The sequence below is a fragment of the Perna viridis genome, chromosome 6, assembly GCF_037379345.1.
Source record: "Perna viridis isolate PV_CMFRI_1.1 ecotype Kerala chromosome 6, ASM3737934v1, whole genome shotgun sequence".
Lineage (NCBI taxonomy): Eukaryota > Metazoa > Mollusca > Bivalvia > Mytilida > Mytilidae > Perna > Perna viridis.
Window position 1 is genome coordinate 27,202,571 of NC_142450.1, and position 24,695 is coordinate 27,227,265.

The 24,695-nt window shown below is 33.0% G+C and overlaps 2 protein-coding genes across 5 annotated transcripts in view; one reads left to right on the forward strand and one right to left on the reverse strand.

Moving 5' to 3' along the window:
• Positions 1-7: 7 nt before the first annotated feature.
• LOC148614317 (alpha-ketoglutarate-dependent dioxygenase alkB homolog 3-like) lies at positions 8-12,643 on the forward strand. Its single transcript, XM_088588406.1, has 7 exons — positions 8-264; positions 6,363-6,397; positions 7,677-7,724; positions 8,102-8,294; positions 8,814-9,023; positions 10,176-10,271; positions 10,985-12,643. The coding sequence occupies exons 1-7, from the start codon at positions 88-90 to the stop codon at positions 11,057-11,059; spliced, it is 834 nt and encodes a 277-aa protein (XP_088444532.1). The 5' UTR covers positions 8-87; the 3' UTR covers positions 11,060-12,643.
• Positions 12,644-15,599: 2,956 nt separating this feature from the next.
• LOC148614318 (uncharacterized) overlaps positions 15,600-24,695 on the reverse strand; it is a 39,855-nt gene continuing 30,759 nt past the window's right edge. For 2 of the 4 annotated variants that reach the window (XR_015923637.1, XR_015923635.1), the window contains 3 exons: positions 16,739-16,846; positions 16,058-16,191; positions 15,600-15,666 (listed from right to left, as the gene is read on the reverse strand). The gene's annotated coding sequence lies outside the window, so the exon portion shown is untranslated. Of the gene's footprint in view, positions 15,667-16,057; positions 16,195-16,738; positions 16,847-24,695 lie in introns of all 4 variants that reach the window. The other 2 variants (XR_015923636.1, XR_015923634.1) reach the window with 1 other exon arrangement.

Consider the following 24,695-nt stretch of genomic DNA (forward strand, 5'->3'; position numbering starts at 1 on the left):
CGAGAACTCAATTTAAATGGCGGCACCCATAGAAACATCCGGTTAATCTTGAAAGCATCATCATTTTCAGAGTTTAATTACTTTAAAATGAGTACAGACCGTAAGCGTCGATCACGAGTACAAGGAGGATGGGCGGCACCTACAAATATCAGATCTGATAGAAATAAATCTCAGGTGCCGTCCACCCCTGCTTGGACCGGGAAAAATGTTGATCAAGTCCAACAACAGACTGAGAAGAAATTTGTTTTCCAAGAATCTGAAGAGGTACTTTATTTTCTCGGCAAACAGTCGTCATCTTTCAAAAACGTGAAAATTGATATCTGTAATAATAAAGTTTCACCAAGCCTGATAATATTACCGGATATACATGTATTAAAATTTGAAGGTGGTATTGTACTCAATCAATGCCAGATGTTGTATGGGAAGCTATTTTCTGACTTGGTGCTATCCTTACCTCTAGCATCTGACATGTTGAAAGCCACTGCAAATGTGATAAGCCAAGCATGTTTATTAAAATATTTTTAGGTTTTTATACACATAAAAGAAGTTTTACCACCGGAAATCAAACGATAACATTTCCTAAATGTTCGTTAAATTCCTAGAAAACATTTTTAATGAAGACAATTATCAAAGTGACCAGCCAGTTTAAATTAGGTCACTAATTTTACGGAAGACAAGATATTTTTGACAAAACAAACTTAAAGTTGGTAAAGACAATTTGTTGGTTGATTTGATATTTCCGTTACTGCATTCGGAAAAGTAAATATTAAAATGATTTAATAAATCAGTAATTTTATCAACCGTATGTACACATTCTACAGGCTGAAAACCAGATAGGAAGTTCACTTAAACTGCGTTTACTAAGGGTTGCTGGATTTTGTTTTTCTTCAGTTTAGTCACTTTCTCCTGTGTTATAGGAAAGAAACAGTATAAAATGTTTTAAATGGTGAATAGTTTACTATAAAGCTGCCGATTTCAAAGAACGTTGGAACAAGCAGTATGCAATATGGCGCTCGGAAGTAAGAGGTTGGGGTATGGAGGAACCAAATTCCAGCCTCTTACATTGTAGGAGTAATGGTATTGATACTTGATCTTGATCAACTGATATCCAGAGACAGGATAAAAATGTTATGGATAAAGTGAGGTTAAGGGTGTAAATACAAGGATTTATATATAGCTCAAGAAAAAAATGAAAATTCCAACACATTCTCTTTGCCAGAAATTTTCAAATAGTGCTGCTAAAAGGAAAAAAAAACAATATATTCAACACAATTTTTTTGCAAGAAGCTTTGCTTTGCTCATTTATATATTAATTATGCTTTTATTAATTTGGAAAGAAGTGGGGTAGAGGTCACTGTAGAGCTGGGATTTATAAAACAACTTAGTTACAGTTATATTTAATCCCAGGGTAGAGATATACATTTACGTAATATAGTGTAGTGGTTTTAGGTTTAGGTTGACCCAAATCGTGCCATTGAAGAAACTGGTACCACTTACTTGTCAGTCACTTTGGGTGCTTCTAGAGCTCCAGTATCTGTATTACTGCAGGGTCTTGCAAAATGTCATGTCTGCCTTGGTCAGTGTCTGGAGCTACACATGTATTACCTAGTTAGGGAGAAACCAGTGTCATCATCTGGGGGATTCCGATAACTGACCAGGATTTTGGGCAACCTAAACCTAAACCTGAGATCACAACAATAGTAACCCAATCAGATGTACATTTGTAAATGTAATACAGTCAGTCATTCCAAGGAGTTAAATACATAAATCCTTGATCATTCTGATTGGATTTTTTCCAAAACATTTAGCCTCATTTGTTTCAATAAACAAACTTTGATGTCTGGTATCTCTCTCTAGTTCTTGTTATGCCCGGGGGCATATAGAGCAAGGACTAGACTTCTCCATTTTTCTCTGTCTTGAGTAGTTTTCTCCAGTTCTCCCCAAGTTAGGCTGTGATCTCTCATTTCTTTTTCCACAGTTCTTCGTTGGGTGTTTTTTGGTCAACCAGGTTTCCTCTTCCCTTCTGGTGTCCATCTAAGTGCTACCTTAGTGATGTTGTTGGCTGGTTTTCGTAGCACATGCCCAATCCATTTCCATCTTTGCTTTACAAGTAAAGTTCTCATATCTTCTGTATTTGTTTTTTCATGTAATTCTACGTTGGTAATCTTTTTTGGCCAGAAAATCCTCATGATCTTTCTGAGGCATCCATTGTGGAAACTCGAAAGTCTGCATATATCTTTCTCTGTCATTCTCCAGCATTCTGCCCCATAGAGTAGTACAGACAGAACGCAGCTGTTATAGATTTTTATTTTTGTCTTTCTACTTATGTCACTTGTTTTCCATATGCTCTGGAGGTTGATGAAAGCACCCCTAGCTTTATTTAGTCTGGCATTTATGTCTTTGTCCGCACCACCATCTGATGTAACTATGCTTCCAAGGTATGAGAATGATGTTGCAGGGGCGTAGCTAGGCTTGTTTTAGTTGTACGCAAAATTATGGCGAGGGGTCTGGGGGGATGGGGGTCGATCAAGGCCCCCAGTGAGTCCGGCAAGGCAAAGCCTGGAGGGAAACTCCTGAATTTTAATGATTTTGGAGCCAGTTTTTCAGAGCCTATACTACGTTCATGGTATGCATATGTGATAAATAACCTTTATTTCATCTTTAAAATGTGTGTTTTTATTTTTGTTACTTTTTCCGAAAGTATGCAACTGCTTATTTGTGTATAGGCAGCTACGCCTCTGTGTTGTGTTACTCAGATTATTTCCATCTATCTGTATTTGTGCTGGTTGTTTGGTATTTAAGGACATAACTTCAGTTTTCTTGATATTGATTTTCAGTCCAATTTTTTCCGTGTTACTTTGCAGTTTTGATGTTTAACTTTGCATATGTTTTTCTAGATGTGACAGTAGGGTTAAGTCATCTGCATAGTCTAGGTCTTCGAGACTGGTAAAAAGAGTCCATCTTATTCCTGTGTTGTTGCCACATTGCATTGCTCTATGATGTTTCTTAGTGTAAACACCTGATTTCAAGAGCTTTTTCCTTTCCTAAAACCTGCTTGCTCTTGTCTTATTCTAGCATCTACTGCAGTCTTAATTCTGTTGATTATTATTCTACAAAAATCTTACTAGGTATTGATAGTAAGGTGATGCCTCTCCAGTTGTTACAATTAGTTAGATCTCCTTTCTTCGGCAGTATGATCATATTTCCTTTTGACCAAGCTGTAGGTATTTTGCTTTTATTCCATATTTTGGTGAATAATGGATGTAAAATATCAGTTGCTAGGTATGGATCTGCTTTAAATAGTTCTGCTGGCAGTTGATCATTCCCAGGTGCTTTGTTGTTCTTAAGGGATGCTATTGCTTTGTATATTTCAGCTTTAGATGGTTCCTCTGTCTCAATTTCTAAATTAGTTTCAGCTTCCAGTATGTGTGCCAGCATACTAGGCTCTGGTCGGTTTAATACTTCTTCAAAATGCTCTTTCCATCTTTCATACTGTTCTCTTTCTGATGTAATTATGTTGCCTTGTTTATCTTTCACAAGCATGTTTGTTTTTCTTCTCTTACCACTCAACTTTTTTGTTATTTGATAGAGATCTCCCATTTTTTGTTCAGAAGCAGCTTTCTCAGCTTCTCTTGCCATACCTTCTATAAAGCTTTTATGATCTTTCTTTGTTGCTTTCTTATCTCTATTACAGTTGGAATATTGTTCTCTTAGTCTCTCTTTTATTCTTTCTGAGTGGGTGTTACATAACTTATCTTTAAGGTCTTTCCTTTTGTCAATGATTTCCAGGTATCTGGTGTAATCCATTCCTTGTGTACCTGCCTTTTAAACCCTAGAGTCTTCTTGCTTGTTTCACTGAACAAGTTGCAGATTTTATCTCATTGTTTATTAATCACTTCTTCATTTTCAACAGCACTACACTGTAAGACCTGAATTCTGTTTTTGAGTTCTAATCTGACGTCTTGTCTCACTTTGTTTTCTCTTAACTTGCCTGTGTCTATTCTTCTAATGCTAGTGTTTGGCGCTATTTTCATCAGCTTAAGCTTTATGTTGGCAGTAACAAGATGGTGATTGCTTCCAACATCAGCTCCATGCTTCACTCTCACGTCTTGTAAAGATCTTTTCCATTTTCCATTGATAGCAATGTGGTCAATTTGGTTTTTATCTCTTCCTCCAGGTGACGTCCATGTGAGTTTATGTATCTCCTAATGCTTAAACAGTGTTTCACCAATGACCATGTTGTCGTTTCCACAAATTTCTGCGAAGTATTTGCCATTCTCATTCATACTTCCACAGCCATGTTTCCCCATAACTCGCTCGTAACCTACATTATTACTTCCAACTTTTGCATTGAGGTCTCCTATGATGATCGTCAAATCTTGTTTTGGAACTTTTTGAATTTCAGCCTGTAAAGCCTCATAGAATTCCTGTTTAACCTCTTCTTCTGCTTCATTTGTAGGGGCATAAACCTGTATTATAGATGTCTGTACAGGTTTTGTTTTCAATCTTGCTCTAATGATTCTTTCATTTACAGGATGGTATTCTACTAGTGATTTAGCTGCTGTTTTACTTAGAATGAGTGCCACTCCTTCATGATGTTGATTGTCTCTTCTTCCAGAGTATACAATAACTTCACCTGTACTTGTAATGTTCTTTCCACAATCTATCCATCTACATTCACTTATGCCTAATACATGTAGTCTGTTTTCCTTCATTTCACACAGTACTTGAGCCTGTTTTCCTGCTTCATACATGGTACGTACATTCCAGAAACTGACTCTCATTTTAGTTTGTGTGTTCAGTATACTTCTCGTGTGGACAGCTTCTTGTCGACTTCACAGTCACAGATGCAGTGTTCTGCTCTTATGCTGATGACTCGATATTAGTAGAAATATTTCTAATCCTTGTTTCCGTAATTGCTGTGTTTTAAAGGAAAGGGAGATTACCCCCTTGCCCAATCCCCAACCTGGAGGACCAGGTTAATTTGTTTATGGTTTCCTTCCACTAGATCTATTGCTTTCCATGGCTAACGAGTCTAGATCTGCCCGTGATTTTTTTTAGATAAGAGTTTATCTTCTCTCTAGGTAACTGCCTTACCTGGCTAATGCCCTTACTTGGACGGATTTCTGTAGGGTTGACTCCTTAGCCTTTTCTTCTCCCAAAGGTAACCACAAGGCAGTGGTTTGTTACTATTTACCCATAGCTGGGGACTAGGATTGCAGGCACCAGGGCATATCCACACGCCGGTGGGCCATGAGTGCCATGCATTTAGGGGCCTAGCCTCCTCCAAGACCCTGTGGTTCTGCTTGGATCCGTAAGGTATCCAATTTCCATCCGCTACCTCGAGGAGGACCCCATCTCTGGGCCACATAGGTCTAACTGTGGAGAGGCTGTACCTGGCAGGGGAGACTTACGTACTCTGCTTCCTTTTCGCAGCAGAATTGCTAGCCAGGGTGGTGTTGAAAGCGAGAATGACAAGCACAGACACAAACAACACACACACTGTGCGCATCACACAGCAATTAAAGCAGACTGATGTGTGGTATACATGTATGTAACATATGTCTGGTATACATGTATGTAACATATATAACATAAACAATGTAACTAATAATTAAAAAACTGTTGTGAATGATGCGCATATGTGTGATAAACTTCTCTCCGCCTCTCCCTGTTTTTCTCAAGTAGCTTGAGCCCTAATTAATCATGGCTAAATAAAAGAAAATAGCCCTGGGCACTGAATCCTCCGAGGGTTTAGGGTGTTTGAAAGACTTTGAATAGATACATGTAAAAATGAATTCATGAGGTAAAATTTGATTCTGAACTGGAAGTATGCACATACAAATAACACACTTATTTTATGAAGACGATTTCTACATTGACTCTTTAGTCCAATAACATAGCATGTCATGCAACTATAAAGCCTTGTGTTATAGGACTACCATGACTCCTATTATTGTAAAGCTATCGACTAATGCAAGATAAATTATTATTTGTGCTAGCCTTTTCTCTGTTTGAAATTTATTGTTTTTTATTTAATTGCAATATTCACTTGCATTTAGACTGTTGCATTTCCCCAAAATTATACCAAAAGATTTTTCACAATGCATAGCAAAAAAATTGACAAGGTTCTTTGAACTTCGAAATTTTAATTGTCTGAGCCATCAAACTAATTATTTAAATATAACCATGCAAGCTACAATTTGCTGCTTACATTTTCTGGACAGTTTATAAAAAAAAAACTGAAATGTTTTGTCATTTTTACCAAAAATGTATATACTTGAGGTCAGTTATATACAATGTACATGTTTGTACATTCAAGAAAGATTTATATTACAGTTTTGTTCATTTTATTCTTTCAGGAAATCAAACAGGCTCCAGCAGAAAAAGTCATTACGTAAGCATATAATGCAAAAACAAAAATATAAATCTGTTAAAGGTTACATGAGGATTTCATGAATTTAACAGTGCTCAACTGAAAATGATAGTTGAGGGCATTTCAAATGTCCTAGGGTAGGCAGAAAAAAGTAGGATAGGTAGGGTAACCTTAAACAGACATACCAGGTATTTTTTTTCTTGGCTGAAATATAACGAGGCTTCCAGGAGCCTGAATTGCTCACCTGGTTGAATTTTGCCTTTCAAAGGCAATAAATTTAACAAGAAGTTGTCTAACAATTTTGACTCCAGAAGTCTATGGTAGGACTTATAATAAGATCTTTTCAACAATTGAAAGTTTCTTTTAATCTATCATAGTTTAACCTTGGTTTCCTTGATTACTCTTTCAAGATACTCACTGAAAACTATTAAAAAAAGCCATTTTTTCCCTTTCAAGGAGTCATCTGACAACTTTTATCCCTGAAGACTTATTTTGTAGTCCTAATAATATGGATCATTTCAGCTATTGAAAGAATTTGGCTTAACCTAACGGTTTTGGAGATATATGCAAAAAACTATTGTCTGACCCCTATGTTCTATTTTTAGTAATGGTGACCATGTTTTTTGACGGATCAAAAATTCCCACATTAGTTCTATGCAGGATACCCCAAGGAACATTCATATTAAGTTTGGTAGCAATTGGTCAAGTAGTGTCAGAGGAGAAGAATTTTGAAAAATTGTTAACGACAACGACGGAAGACTACATACACCAAGTGATTGCAATAGCTCACGTTGAATATGCTGTTGAAAATTTTTTTCCAACCTAACAGCTCTTATTTTACATAAAGAAAGAAGCCCTTACTAAATTATAGTTTTTGATTGGAAAGTTTCAGAATATATTGATGTTTCCAGGGTTCACACAGGTACTTGTTACATGTACATGTATATGCCTGATACTTAGATGATACACAAATGTAAATTAAATAAAAAAGTTTATAGTGCAGAGCTTTTGAGATATTATTAATGTTCATTAAACAACATAAAATACAATAACAGATAGCTATTCAGTTTTTATTACACCTGTGCAAATAAAATATATAGGAATCAATTGCTTTTCAGTCTGCCTATTTGTTTGCACTTTGTAGGCTGCCAACTTTGATGAATGATTTTTAGTTGGACTTCAAGCAAGGGCATAGTATCATTTTTTAGATATTGGAAGGGGAGATAACCCAACATGGTTGACAGTTACAGTTTTAATTTGAATTTTTGCTTTGCCAATAAACTGAACATTTATTTTGCAGTAAGCCTGGGGTTGTAGAGTTAAGCATGGAACCATCAGGAATTTCTAGGTAAGTCATGGTTCAATACAAGTACAGTAAAGCCAGGGTCTTGTTCTTGTTTTTATTTTTATGTAAAATTTAACAAAGGTTCAATAAATCTATGAAATATACATAAGTCAAATCTTCACAAATCAAAACCAAGAAAGTATCCCAAGAATCATACAATATCTTAGAATTGTTCTTTGATAACTATAAATAGAAGTACTGTCAAAACGGTGTTGATTGTACACGAGAGAATGTTTTATTGTGATATTATAATTAAGTTCAATAGCAGCACACATTCACTTAAGATGTGTAGTAAATTCATCACAATTAGTTATATCTGATTTTGTGTATGGTATGACTACCAGTGTGTAAAAGACAATCTTTTTTTTCTGTTGATTCAGAATAAGATTTTTTCCAAATTTTTTGGACCCTTGTGAAGCAGATGACATGTACAATGATTTCTACCATGAAATTCCATGGCGTCAACGTCATGATGTAAAAAATGGAGAGTATTTTTTACAGCCTAGACTAACAGCATGGTATGGGGATTTTTCTTACTCATACTCAGGAATACGACATGAGGCAAATACAGATGTGAGTTACTTAAATTCTGTTAATTCAGTTTATTGCTATTTCACAAGTTCTTTTGTAGTAATTATTTTTTTTAAATTTGTTTTTATAACATGTTTTATTATTTTAAAATGTTGACTTTAAAACTTTTTTCTTTGTGTCACAGTCCCTTCTAAAGTGCTTAGGAAAGCCTTCATAAAAAATGATATTTTTGTTATTTTTTTGCTGATAAAAAAAAGCCTTATCATAAAAAGATAGAGCCCCAACTGTACAAGCACACACACACAATGCTCAAGTCTGAGTTGTATGAAGTACATACACAGAGATCAGGATTATCAAAAGAAACAATATTGCTCTATACTCTAGACTACAAAAAAATTGATTGAATATAGGTTTATATTAGCAGTCTCAGAGTTCAGCTGATTTAAAATTTTAACTTCGGAAACTTTGAAAACTGTTGAGAAAGATGGGAATTTTCTTAAACTGAATGTATAAAATGTCTTCTTGTGCTTATAATCTAAATATACTTCTTAAACTTTGCAGTGGCATCCAACTCTCAAGCTATTGAAAGATAGATTAGAAGAAACAACTGGTCTTCAGTTTAACTCAATGTTGGCTAACATGTACAGAGATGGACACGATTCAGTGGCATGGCACTCAGATGATGAAAAGTCACTGGGCCATGAGCCTACTATAGCCTCCTTATCTTTTGGTGATACAAGGAACTTTGAAATGAGAAAGAAACCACCACAGGTATTCTGCTGTTTCTTAATTGTTAAGTAGCTGTCTTGGTAAGAATCATGCAAAATCTGAAAAATGTGATACACTCCAAAAAAAAGGCTACATATTTTTATTTTTGTAATTAAGTTGTTTTATGGGTCTGTTCTATGAAATGTGTAATTATTCATTCAAATCTGCCTGCTCTTACAAGATAATCAACATGGAAAATCCAATAGATTACATTGTATTTGAGTGTCATTTACAGAGTTATCTCCCTTAATTTTGAAATCTACATTGCATTCTATATTATTTTTATCTCCTAAGAACACGGGTTATATGAAAAACTGAATGTTAGTTTCTGTTTACTATGGCAATTCAAACAAAATATCAAAAATAAAAATATGAAGGCTTTATACCCATGAATCACATTTTGCGTGATTCTTAGCTGGAGTGCTACTTAATAGTTCTGGTGTTTCAGACATACAAAATTTTGTCATGTTAGTCAAATAATATAGTACCTTTTGTATAATTCACCTCAAGTTAGTTTACTTATAAATAATGAAAAAATGAAAAGTAGTCACACTTGAAAGGAACAAAACACAAATTAAATACCAGTAAAACAAAAGTTAGTACTAAATTTTCTGCTTAGCAGCCTTTGTTAGGGGCAAATAGCACTGACCAAAAGGAAAAGACACCAGCTGCCAAACACAAACTAAAGAAAAACAACTGTTGAAAGCATTATAAACTGTAGACTGATTTGCATTTAGTTTCCAACACATCCTTCCATGAACATCAATGTCATAGTCATCAGAATCTTCTTGGGTGGTACTACATGTACTAAGCTTATTATATTGAAAAATAGTAAAGCACATTTTTCTCATTATATTTGTGCATAAGAGATTTTGTTTCATTTGATTGTAGTCTTTACAATGTAAAAAACCAATTATTATGCATTTGATAATTTAAATTGGAATTAGGGATCCATTCTTGTAAAATCTCAGGATGACATAATGACACTTAAAGCCCTATTTTCATTTGGTGATAGTGTTGGTAAAAAGGTATATCAAGGTGAAACTTTTATAACATTATGAATTTGGCAAACCTAAAATGAAAATGGTGTATTATTATTTAAAAATGTAATTGCCACATAAGTGAAAAAAGATATCATGTTTTCTATCTCGAAAGGGGTCTGATGATTACACGTACATGCAGCATGTGAAGGTTCCTTTAACTCATGGCTCCCTGTTGATTATGGAAGGAGCAACCCAAGCTGATTGGCAGGTAGGAATTTAAGTTGAAAATAGCTTGAATATTTTTCAGAACTATCCATAGGAGGGTTTATTTGATTTTAACCAAATTTGACATGAATGATGTATTGATGGCCATCTTAGCTTTGCTTGAAGACACAATTCATCTGCAAGATGCAAAATCTGGTTCTATAGTTTTATTGAAGAATGTTCTTTGCTGAAGAAAGCAGCAATTTCAATGCAGAACAACTGGAGGATTTGTAGACAACATTGCTTCTCTGGATTTATACAAAGATGCTGTCCATGTAAAACTATGGCAAATCCTATCATATTGGTGGCACAACATAATTTGTTTTTCACTGATTTTTTTGTGTTTCAATGTTTGTATGTCAAATAGAATAAAGTTTTTTTAAATCAACAATGGATGGCACAGAAAATGATTTTCAAGTTCCCTAACAATACAAAATTTTGCACAAAATAAAAGAGTTTTTCATTAATTTTCAATGCTTCCTATGTAATTTATTTCTCTGATTGTGTCAGTTAATCAAAAACTAGCATTCAACTTTGAGAAAGAGATGAAATGGATGGAATTTTTTTTATGTAAAATTTGTCATGTGCCATCTACTGCCTGGTTTTTACATGGGCACCCTCTTAAGTAAACCAATTTCCCTGGCTTGGACTGTGACCTCTATTAAAGTAGACTTCAACCTCTTTTTGGGGAACTTAATTTTTGTTTTTTCTTTACAGCACAGGATACCAAGAGAGTATCATGATAGAGGGCCTAGAATTAATTTGACATTCAGAGTTATCTACCCTGAATAGGCTGAAGAGAAACCTGAACATAAATCTGTGATATTTAAATTAATATGTGCTGGCAAATGAAGACATTTTTAACATTAATTGGTTAGTTTATTTCTATTGTATACAATTATAGTCAGAATGATGTTTGAATATGTAACAATCTGATTTACACAGTAGTTGTAAAATATCTTTTTATTTACATGTATATATTCTTGGCCACTAGTTAGGGATCAGCTAGATTTTCACTGTAGTCCATAACTAACAGCCAAGTATACAATTATTTTTAGGGGGATATACAGTAAAAGATGAACCTGATATTTTTCTATCTACGACTACTGCTGAAATACTTAATACTGTTGGTGATTTGCTTTGACAGTGTTAAGTCAAAATGGACTCCTTCTGTCTCAACTTCAAAACAGTTGTTATTCTTTTTATCTATGAACCAGTAGCAGTTTTCCCTTTTAGTTTAATTTGGTATTATTATAAATAATAGCAATAACAGTTGAAGTTGTACATGTACATGTAGTATCATCAGTTTAATGTATTGGTCATATTGATATCTTGTTGAAGGGTCTTCTAGTACTTATAACAATTTGTGTGGTATTATGCTTGCACAATCCTTTTTTTTCAATTTTTAATTTGAGTTTGAAGAAATCTTGGACACATAACTTACATCTGGTATTGGAGGTTTCCACAGGATATATGAGAAATGCCTTTTAACGGTAAAATTAACAGGAACAGGTTTTGCTGCAGTCTGTCTTTTTATTTTGTTATAATCTAGTCATAGATTTTTGTTCTTTCCTAAAGCCCTGCTTTTTTTGGGATGTATATAGTGATGATGCTGTCCTACAACTTTTTTATTAGTTTTCTCTGTTACTACTTTATTACAGCCATTTGGTGTTTTACAGAAGTTTGTATTGATATGCTATGTCATAGGATTTCAAACAGAAGCAACATCAACTTCCTATCTGAAAACTTTTATTATATTTGGACCATTTGCCTACTGGGTGGGGAGGGGCATCCTTCATTGAGCTTTGCTAAATTTGTTCTAACTTAAAATCGGCATAAATTTACATTAAGTTTTAACGAAATACAAAAAAATGGAGGAATTTTTACACTGATCTTGAGTATACTATGGAATTCTATTTTTAGAAATGTAAATCATTATGTTTATTTTTTAACCTTGGTGACTGGTTTCCTTCAAGTTTAAAAAAGTCATGCATTTTTGTCATTTTTCACCTTCAGTCCTTTTTTTAAATACTATAGTATAGGAGGAGGTAGTTATTTCCTTGGGTATCAACGAGTGCATTACCACAGTGAATTTTTGGGAAAACGTTTTTTTGAAAATGACTTGAAATTTTTACCATCAACAAATGAAGTGGAATCTCTATGTAGGGCAATGGCTTTGCTTTGCAGTGCTCTAAAAATGTTTTTTTTTAGATGAGTAATTGAAGGTTGTTGCTTGTAATTTTTTTTCATTATAGGGTATTAATCCTGTATATTTTTGTATTGATGGTGGATTTTGCTGTGCCAGAAATCATCCTTTTATCAATATCATCTACATGTGTTCATGTAATCATATATTAAATTTGTTATGAAGCTAGATAGAGTATAACTTGTACTGATCCACAAGAAGTTACAACTCATCATAAAAAAAAGCACACCAAATACTAACCATTTTACCAATAGAAGCCAAAGGAAATGATACCACAAGTTTCGAAGTTAAATATGCCCAGATATGCCATGCCAGATAGGTCTGGCCATACAACTAGAGGCTCTAAAAAGCCTGAATCACTCACTTGGTTTAATAAGCAATATTCTATTCTTTGTAATACAGTCATTATAATTCCTAATTCTCTTCTCTAAGGAACAATTACATGTATATTAATTTTCATTGAATTCTGTGCAACGGTTTCTGAGGAAAGGATTTTTGAAAGTAATTACTTTAAAAACAACAACAACCAAAAAAAGGTCAAAATAGGGCAATAACTCCCAACATGGCTAATATAAGATTTACATGAAAACAAGAATGCTATGTGTAGCCATATGTCCCCCTCCACTGTAGAAAGAGTTGAATTACAAATGTTTGACACTTGTATAAATAGCAGATTCAAAACTTATGTGCTTCCACAAGTACATGTGGTGATTCAAGGTTAATGCATCTTAATGAGTCAAATTAAATTAGATTAAGAATTCATCATACAACAACAAAAAATCTGCAAAAAAAGAAGTTGAAAAATGAACAAAGTCCCATAACTCCCATAAAAATTGAATCAAAATAGCGGTTAAGTATGATCAACTACATATGGTGACAAACAATCCTACAAAATTAGGTCAAATTCCATTCAGTGGTTTCTGAGGAGTTGCGTCCTCAAGGTGTTTCTATTGCGAATAATGTGAAAAATGTTCGTAGTCCCATAACTCCCATAAAAATTGTCAAATCAAAATAGTGGTTAAGTATGGTGAACTACATATGGTGACAAACAATCCTACAATATTTGGTCAAATTCCATTCAGCTGTTTCTGATGAGTTGCATCCACAAGCTTCGGACGCACAGAAGGACACCATCATTTCTATGTCCCCGGTCCACGTTGTGGTGGTGGACAATTAGACCACAGATAGATCTCTTCATGCTGAACACTTTTACCCAGTAATAATTCTACTAAACCTAACTGTCATGGAGATTATGCAAAAAACTTCTTTCTGACCCTATGTTCTATTTTTAGCAACATCAGCCATGTTTAATGGCGGACCAAAATTCCCACATCAGTTCTATGCCAGCACTCCAGTTTAGTTTAGTTTCGCACTTTTGGCTAGGGATGAAAAATGATATAAATGGAAACCGGTGGTTGCTATAGTGATTAAAAATGAAGAAAAAAGGGGACTTTTAAAAGTATTTTGCAATGTTTTATATATTTTCAATGTTGAAGGGGCTTTTTTTCAATGACAATTTGACTTCATTGTGAAAGTGAAAGTAAGTCAATTTTTTACCATGCTTAATTTAATAAGTGGATTACAAAGTGAAATAGCTCAAAATCTAACTGGCAATGCCCATATGAGGAAGGGGTTTTTGAAGGGAAAAGTTTGAACAGTTTCAGGGATTGAAATAAAAATTTCAGATATTTTGCGGGAAATTTGATATTTTTAAACCTGATTTTATGAACTTTTTTGCAAATTTTCGCATGGTTTCTATGGTAACCCTATATGCTGTGGGTAATTTTTTTCCAGAAAATTTTTACTGCATCCTGAAGGCCTTGGCTTGAGCTATTTCTAGATATATAGATTTACAGATGCTTGACAATTTTTTAAAGTGATAAATGTTACAAAGCATCATATTACAAAACCAAAATTAGGCAGTTCTACAATACTGTGGAGTGCTGGCTATGCAGCCTCGAGGAACAATCATACCAAGTTGTTCTAATTGGTCAGTAGTTGCAGATGAGAATTTTTTGTTGTTGAAAACTTGTTAAATATGACGACGGACTCAAGTGATGGCAACAACTCACTTCTAGGAGAGCTAATACTGTGCATACAAACCAATGCAACATGCACATATAAATACAGCATATACAATGATAACATTCCTGTAACCGAGTTTTACTTGGATTATATGACTATCAGTTGATATTTTAATTGACAATTGAGAAGAATTTTAACTTTCTATCAGATAATTCATATCTAAGGCAGTTTAACAAGTGGTTGACATTTAATAAAAGAATAAAATACTTCGCAGGACACAGCCTGATATAACTGCAGAGGTTGAACCCAGAACAGTTGGGACAAGTATAGACACACTATTCCAACTTGACACAGCTTTGAATTTTGATTACAATAGGATACTTGACCAGAATCAGTGATCACTTTTTTGGCCCCTTATCCCTAAATTGTTCAAGTAAAAACCTCTAATCAATCCAAACCTTCCTTTGCAGGTATGGCACCTTGAAGTCAAATTTATATAAGATCCATTCATTTTTTTTTTTCAAGTTATTGTATGGACACTCGGAAAATATTTGTTAAGGCTCCTTTTGACTCCTAATTCCAGAAAGATTTGAGTCTTAACTCTGAAAATCAATCAAAGTTTTCCTTTGGCGGTATGGCACCTTGTAATTCTATTTCAAAGAAATCAATCCACTTAGTCAAGTTTTTGTCTGGACATCAGGAAAATGCACGTCTCTGACTCCCCCTTATTGCCCTTAACTTCTAATATTTTCAAGTCCTTATCCACAAAATCATTTGTGAAACAATATCACATTAATTAGAATTAAATACTTAAAATCTATGAAATGCTTGTTTTTGACCCCTAATTTCAAAACGGTTGGAGCCATAACCCCAAAAATCAATACAAAACTTTTCTTTTGTGGTTTATAACCTTGATACAAATTTTTTTTTAGATCAACCAATTAATATTCTAGTTATCACACAAAAACTTAATATCTATGAATGACAACAGTCCCATGACATTTTTGAGCCAAGTTTTTCTGTGGCCATAAAAAACCAGTCGCATTCCCAGAAAATCATTATTGGATGTGCTGTAAAAAATGTGAAAGAAACTAACAAAAATCACTGATATCAATTTTTATTCATGGTTTCTACCGTAATCTTTTGTCTTCCAGTAGTCCTTTGTGAGCTAAAAAGAAAAAAACATAAAAAAATATTCACACCATCTATAAAACTGCAAGTTTTTGGGAAAATTTATAAAAAATTTTTAAGTACAATTAAATTTTTGCACACATTCGTACACCATCTCTTACTAGACTAAAGTGATCATGAATAGAAAATTAAATTAATAAATTTGTTTACAGCTTTCTGTTTAAACTGAAATTCAACCTGTTCAGAAATGTGACTACATATAGATGTTCTTAACAGTATTAATTAAATATGCTTCAGTAAAAAAAAATGCTATTTTCATCTCAAGTTACACTAAATCCAGATCATTTTGCTGTATGTGCAGATGCATGAAACTTAGTTAAGATTCAATTATTTTAATTAACATTCGACATTTATATTTCATGTATTACCTCAGCTTCAACACTGAATACATTCTCCGTGTTTTCTGTATCAATTTTGCACTAGCTTCTATAGTAAACTCTAAACCCCAGTGGGCACTGCTTATTTCTCAAGACAAACTCATAAGTTGAAACAAGAACTGGAGCTGCTGAAAAGAAAATGTAAAATTATTAACTATAAAAATTAGGTACTTAACACAAGTATTGTATAAACATTGCTACTTGTAGTAGTTCTCAGAAAAATATTGAAAGGAATAAAAAACCAGATTCAAGATCAAATGTATTATAACAAAGACTTATCAAAGTGCTGTTAGCACTGGAGGTTTTTGATTTTAGTGAAAATTGAAACATGAGCAAACTTTCAAAGATTACATGATGAATGTCATCATACATTTGTGCTCCCTATATTATTCAGAACTGTTTTTTTTCTCTCTCAATATGTAGAAACAGAACTGGTGACTTAAGGTATTTTGATCCTCGAGGATCAAAAACTCCAAAATAGTGAACTACATATACATGTATGAATAAGTTATCTAAATACAGTTTGTCTATTTGTGGGCGTCATATTTTTTTCTATTAGTTTATTGACACCGGAAATACAAATGGACAGATAATTGTCTAACTTAAAGTACTAACCTTCCATAAATTCAATTTGGACATTTTATTATATCTTTACTTCAGATTTCTACTTACCAAGAGACCGTCCATTGATTAAGCAATCTTTTACTGAATCACATAGCCTCTATTGCCATCAAGTATGATCTCAGTCATACAATTTACTGTTTATCCAAATGTTCTGATCTAAAATAATATTCAAATTCAAATAATAGACATTTCAGTGGACATATATACCAGCTGTAAAACATAAATACCCCATCACTTCTCCTAAAAGTGAAATCGACATACAACTACAAAAATATGAATGGTTATCATTTTACCAAATCATAGATGTTGCTTGATATTTTCCCAAATTAATAAATTTAAACAAAATCCAAACATAACATTTACAAGTAGATGATACTAAGAAATGAATAATTTCAAGGTGTTGTATAACTTTTGTCACACATGATTTAGTAAGGAAGCTCTCATGGTCAATTAAATGGTGACCAATGATGTATTTTCTTGAAGAAATACAGTTCTCAGGTTTCCTTTGAAAGACTGAGCAACCAATAGTGTCACAGAGAAGGGTATTAGAGAAATGAATAGACCAGTCAAACAGAACCCTTTTGGTATTTTTCATTCCTATCTCTATTTCACTTTGGTCTATAATAAATATCAGATCTCACAATAAATAGATATAACTGGGCATCATCATAAAAAACTACTTTTTAATTGTGGTGGTACACAAATTTGTGTATTTCTGTTAATAATAAATCAATGGATATCATTTATTTGTTTCATCTTCCAGGACTTGTTGTTAAGCATTAATTCATTTTTTAGTTAAAGTAGTTCAATATTTTTTTCATTAATTGTTGAGTAAAAAATGTCATGGTATTGCATTGCATACCTATTGTACTGAATGTATACCACTAAGTTATCTGTGCTCATGATTGTATGAAAAAAATATACAGGTCCTAGTATAATTTTTTGGGGGCTATGAGCAAAATATAAAATACCAAGTTTTAATTCCAAGATCCAATTTTATCATATAATATTTATATATTTTATACAAGAATGTCAATTTGCATGTCCCAGCAACTCTCATTAAATACACATATAAAAGGATTCAATATACTATAGATTTCATTTAATTGTTCAAACAATATTTAATGGGCAAATGTGATTGAAGATTAGTATCTATATAATTCATAAAACTGATTGTATTTATAATGAATAAGCAAAATTGCCCATATTTAAACATTGTTCTTGATATGAAGAGCTTAGAAAATAACAAATTTGTTATCATATTACATGTATTTTATTTTTAGCCATGTTTCAATATCATACATTAAATATAATAGCACTCTGTTCAAAGAATGGTCACCAATAATCCGATAAAAAATATTTTAATCCTTTGGGACACTCAGATGTTGGACCTTCATGAAATTTTGTCACTTAATTTCGTTCATCTCCAAGTATTTCAGGACAGTTTTTCAAAACTTTGTTCAGTTTTTCATAAAATATTGTTCCAGCATCACTGATAGACCTTCTGCGTTTGCTAAAAATGAATAAGACGTTCAGGGCTTTTGACAGACCCCTACTTAAAAAAAAAAAATCATGTCTATCCCCAGTAGACACACAGGGCCTCATTTTCTTAGTGGAGAACCCTTGCTCCATATTCCCTTCTAGCATATATGTTAAAACCAACATTTGCTAACTTGATTTTCATTCTTTAGATTTTGAAGTTTTTGACACAAATAAAATCTAATGTAACCAACTAATCCATCAATCCGTACGTCTCAAGGGATAATTCTGGTGCTTCCCATTACTACATATAGTAATCACCTTACTTCTAATGAATAGTCCAAAAGCTTAATTCTAGATATCAGTGTTTTGGAAAAATACTTAAAATAACATTTTATTTCTAAGCTCTGTTGTTCATTTACATCCACCACTAAATTCTTTTATCTAAATAACTATTTTGTAAATTTACTTTTTTATTATAATTTTAAGTATTAAAATATCATCAAAGAAATAGAAGATAAATTCATCATTACTAAATAGTTCTAAGAAAAACCATACAGGTATAAAAAATTTCTTCAAAACAATGATGTGTTCATAAAACTTTTCTAAGATATGTTTATTGAACATATTAAACCCACTAGGCTTCTGGAACAGGGTTATGTTGCTACAAGATTGAAGTCATCACTACAAAAATTTTATGGTCGTCATCATGAACTCATGGATCGTTATGGTGTATCCATCTGCACCATGAAAACCGATTTATTTAACGGGTCATAGTTTTCCTTTCCTCGTTTGTCTACACCAGACTTGACTTTTTATAAGCAACTCAGCGGGTGTTTCTAGAAAAGCAGAGGACGCCTACCCTACCGGTGCACCTGGTCCATGCTCCCAGTTTTTAGTGGAGTCCGAGTTGCTCGTTTGCTTTTGTTACTTTGTATGTTTCATTTTAGTTACTTTATGTTCTTTGTTGTGTATGTCCGTTTTCCATGTCTGGTCTTTGTCCCTGGATTACATTCTTTTGATTATCACTATAACCTTGGTTCCCTTGATTACTCTTTGCACTTTGATGATGACAACAAATATGTTTGATTCTATACATTGTAATACCTACTGTGGTTCTCAATGAATTGCTACTTTCATAATCTCAATTAAAACACTTAATGTCCACTAGTCTTTTGAAGTTAAGCAACTAACTATTCTTTTGCCTAGGAAATAATATTGCCTCATGCATGGAAAATTAAATATATTACACAAGGTTTTTCTCAATCACTTTTTTTTCTAGAAATCTGTAAGCATAAGGGAAGTGGAAAGGCACTACTTTTCCAAAAGTCATATTAAACTTCTTTATAAAGCATCTGTCAATTTAGTGTCTGCTTGAAATACAAGGCAGGTGTTGTACACCTGTTTTTTTATTCATTAAAAGTAGAATTAATTAGAAATCCTTCTAATATTTACTTTCAGAAGTTTTTATCATACAGAATTCAAGGAACAAAAAGAAAGAAAAAAAAAGAGAGAGCATCTAATTGGACATTAAATGATATGCAGTGTTGTGTTGTATTGAATATCAATGGACACATGTTTAATTTCATACCATCACATTGGAACATCAAATCAAACTCAAATTCTTGTAGATTCAAAGAAAGGCAACTCAAATTCATCAAAATAGTTCTGGGGGTAAAAAAACTTTAAAGAGGTCGTTACTTTGTGTACATTTTCCAATCAAATTGAAATTCAAGCTTGATCTGTATTTCATGATATTCAATAAGTACACTAAGTTGAAGAAGATCCTTGGTTATCTTTTGAAAGTTATTATGTAGAAACCATTTAGGGATGGAGACACAGCTTTTCATAGGGGGATCACACAATACATGACCACTTCTTGTATATAAAGGACTAGTTTGATTAAACTTGTCACATATTTTTTGATCCTTTTAAAATACATATTGCTTGTTTACAGACTGCATATGTAAGTTAATTCAGATTTTTTTCAATCCTTTTTTAAAAATTGGAAGTCTTTACATGATAGAAGTAATTGCGGGGTGTCAATGCTCAGAATATGAACAGACTACTTTGGAAGTTGAAAACTTTGCATACACCGAAATACATGTAAAAAGAAACTACAACAGTCAACTTACCTATTTCCGATATATATAGTTCAAACACAACAAGCTGCAATTTCTTTCCTGTCTCTTATATTCTTTTTTCAAAATGAATTAAGCTTATAAGATATTAAACCTGCTGGAAAAAATTCTACTCAAATTAGTAAACAATCAAAAAAGTCCATTAAATTGCACCCATCAGCATCTTCTGTAACACAAGTGCTCTCTAATGAATTGCAGTTGAATATAAGAAATAAGCAACTGGTACCAAGTTAGAAGAAAGAGGAAAGGGCAATAACCTCTTAAGAATATAGCATAGAGATTAACACTTTCACTTATTAAAGTTGGTACCAAGTTACCAGAAAAGTGTTTTTGACTACTATTGGTCCCCAGTCCTCCATGGATAGAGTCTCACTCCCAATCAATCCTAGCTTGACCCCTTTGGTTTGGAACTGTGTGATAATCCACAGATATAGTATAGTAATATGCTTGCTTATGATGTCTTTTGTCCTCTATTCCTTTAAATTAAAGGTTCCTTTTACAACTCCAAAACATCAAACTCTTTTCGTGGTAAGGATCTTTACAGCACAGCATAACACTCAATACACGTATTACTCATGGTTATTGTTTAAATACAAGAAAACCACTGTTTTTTGGATCTTTTCAGTCAATAATTAATAAACACCACCAAAATAAGCAAAAGCCTGACGTTTGTAGAATAGAATACTGTGGTACAATTTCATTATTAAAGATCAACATACCATTAATTGAGTTAAGTAGTTAAATGTGATAAAGTGATTGTTTTGGCCCCTTTTTGGTCCATAATTCTTAATGCTAGGGGCTATAACTCTTAAACTAAACCTTACATTTAAGGTCTGGATACATGCTGTAAAATTCTAATGTGGTCGACCACCAAATCTTAAAAGTTCATGCATGTAAACCAAGTGTCTACAGCAAAGAAAACTCCATATCATCCACAATTGCATTTTTTTTTTTGTGGTTTTATACCAGTAATATCTCTTATAATCATTGCATCATGTACCTGACCCCTTCATCAATGAAAAAGTATAAAAAGTAAAATAATTGTAGAGATCGTTCCACATTCTATTCCTGCAAAGTTATTATGAGCTGCTAAAAAGAATGTTAAAAAGATTGTGCTCATTAAACAATGGATACACATTAAATCAGCAACTCCCTTTGACAAAAATTGACAATAAGTAAGTCTTGTTTTAATATCACACGAAGTAAATTTTCTGTCCCACAAGTACATGTATGAAATTTTAATGTAACTATAACCAGCTTAGGCAGCTACTACTAAGGTTTATCTTTTTTCCAACTGCTTTCACATAGGAAGTTTAATTCTTGACATCTAATGCATATCAGCAGGGTGGTAAACTGATGTTTCTACTACTGTTACCCGACACATACAATGTTCAAAATTTCTGTTTACAAAGCCAAGAAACTAATATACTGTTAATTTGGTTGGTTATCTCCACTGAAAAATAAACTGATCAGTGTTGTTTAGAGAGCCAATATATATATATATATATAGATGTTACCTATAGAAAACCACTTTCCTAACTGTTGTATGGTATACTTAATCCAAAATACGATGAAGGAACAAGTATTGGCTTTCTAAAATCCTCGCATTGGAAGGTTCGCTTTATTATATACATTGGAAGAGAGATCAGGTTTTTAAGTGAACTAATTATTACAGAAGTTGCAGGTGTCATACCACTATTTCTGGTCTCCATTACTTTCTATGTTAAATTCAGCTTTTTATAAGGCTCAATTTTTTTTTAATATCAGTACAGATGGTGCTAGAGGGGTATCATTATGATGGTCACCCTTTACCTTAACTGTCATAAAAATATCAATATACCATACGTGCCTTCTAAGAAACAATGGTAAAGTGAAAGTAGACAAGTGCAGAAATCACTGCTGGTACTCTCGTTTCGAAAGTTAGCCATATCAAGGGGCCTAGAGTTTTTGTTCAGAATTGTTTTCCCCTTCAATGAATAAAGAAAATGAAGTTTTAAGAGTATTGCCGATTCATTCAGCTTTCAGATGACACCAAGTTTGTATACCTCTACTCAACAAGGAGTATGATAGGGTGCAATATTGGGACTACTTCATGTCATTACTAACTACTTTCTTGTATATGCAGGCAACTGGTTTCTGAAATAGTGGTATTACACCTGCAAGCAGTCCTTATATCAGGTTTTTGAGTAGTGATATTAACTTCCAAACCTATTTTTTTTTCTCTAAGTTTTACATAATTATCATCATGTTTTTTTTTCCCCATACCTACATGTATCAGTACAGTGTGAATGAAGTTTAGCTGAAGCACATTTTAACCTATACATGTGAACTTGGTATGAAAATAGCATCAATTGGGATTGTCATTCACAAATTATCTCCATGTTGGGGATTACCATTCACAGATTAGGTTATTTGTTTCTCAGATCAGAATGAGGTTAATTTCGAAATCAACCAACACCAACCAATGAATGGCTTCATTCTTATTTACTTGCCATCAGTACGTCTTTAACAATACCTTCAAAATCAATTGTTTGAAATTATCATAAAAAATAAGTGGGCCTTGCCTTGAAGCAAACAAATTGTAACTAACACAGGAACATGTTATCGTCCTAGGTAGCCTATTAAATTCTATAAATTTTGGATCTAACCCTCTTTCCCATCTCCAATAGATTATTTCTGATGTTCAAGATTTCTTCATGAATTTAATTACATTTCAATATGCTAGCTGTCACATAAAACTACAAATCATGTTTCTACAAATAAATATACAACATGTTTCTCTAAATAACGAACTGATTTTTTATATCATTTCATCTTGCAATCCTTACAATCTACATTTCTTCTAAAACTTTACTCTGCCATTGATGCTAAAAATATTAAAGTTTGTTCGCAGATATCAAATTTCATCAAAATATGTTCTTGTTTACTTATGAACCCTTAGATTAATATATATATACTAGTAAATGCTATATACATGTACTATATATGTACAAAAGTACAATGTCCATACATCATTTTCTGAACAAGGCTGCAAGCTACATTCATTGGTATAAAATCTGGAAAATATTCAAATAAATTGAGTCCATGTACCTACAAAATAGTTTGAAATGCTTATCTTCATATATAGTACATTAAGACATATTTTACGCTGTCTATTATTACAGCACTGTGTGTTCTAAAATTTATTGGAGTTAAAATGCATAATGAGCATTAAGCTACAATTTTTTTCGAAGAAGCAAAAGCGTTGTGCTATCTCAAATTTATGAAGAGAACACTCAGAGTGCAAAACAAGTTTCCCTTGTTGAAAACTAACTTTTAAATCCAACATCACCTTAAAGTTATAAAATAATTTCTTCAATCTATCCAACCAGCACGATCTGAACTCACATCAGTTACTATGGTTTCAATATAAATCTTTTTAAGCTAAAATTTCAGCCAACAAATATCTCCATTATTGAACATAAAGGCATATATCATGGATGTGATTATAGCATTGTTTTTCATGAGAAAACAAGTGAATAATCGAAGAGACCAAGGATTTAGTCACATTTTCGCCGGCTAGCTCACAGAAGAAGCAGCATGTACACAATTCCTACACACTATTCTGGCTTGTTGCTTGATTACCCATATGCAGAAAGCTTAGCAAAAAAGTATTGACAACTTATTAAAATGTTTTTGGTTTGACTCATCCTAGGATAAATACATGATCCTCCCCTAATCCAGGTAAGCATGCTATCACAAGAACACCAAGGTGGTCACATGGTCAAACAATTAACATCATGTCTTCGACTACAAATCAACCATAACCTGTTATAGCAATAGATAATCTTAGTTCTACCCGAGTACCAATTGGCATACATTTTTATGTATGTGATTTTTAGCTAACACATGTTGTTACCAGCAAATTCTAGTAGTAGTAATAGCAGTCTGATGCAATTATTCACACATGTATTTTCATGACATTTTCACTTGTGATTTGGAAAATTAGTAGTTTTTATTCCCTTCAGTTGTGTCATACTTACCACTAAGTTGAAATAATTGAAATAATTTGCATGTTAAGGAATAATACCGGTAATGCCTAATCTGCCAAATTTGATTAACCCATGTACTATATTTAAGGTGCAAATGTATTTCATTATCAAAATGGGCTGAGTTGATTTGTTTTTTTGCTGAAAAATTATCAAATCTCCACAAGCAATAGTTAAAAAATGTTTTGAAGCCTAAATTTTGTAATATTTCAATGAATAGAAAACAATATTCAATCAAGCATGAAAATCCCAGGCTGCACTCAGAAGTCAAAGTTCATAATTTGACTTTTTCCTCCTCCAACAATAGTTCATACTTAAACACAGCATTATATACATTTAAATATACATCTTCATCTA

Coding starts and splice junctions, on each gene's coding strand:
- LOC148614317 (XM_088588406.1), top strand. CDS start 88: ATGAGTACAGACCGTAAGCGTCGATCACGAGTACAAGGAGGATGGGCG. Junction 265..6,362: donor TTTTCCAAGAATCTGAAGAG/GTACTTTATTTT, acceptor TTATTCTTTCAG/GAAATCAAACAGGCTCCAGC. Junction 6,398..7,676: donor CCAGCAGAAAAAGTCATTAC/GTAAGCATATAA, acceptor TTTATTTTGCAG/TAAGCCTGGGGTTGTAGAGT.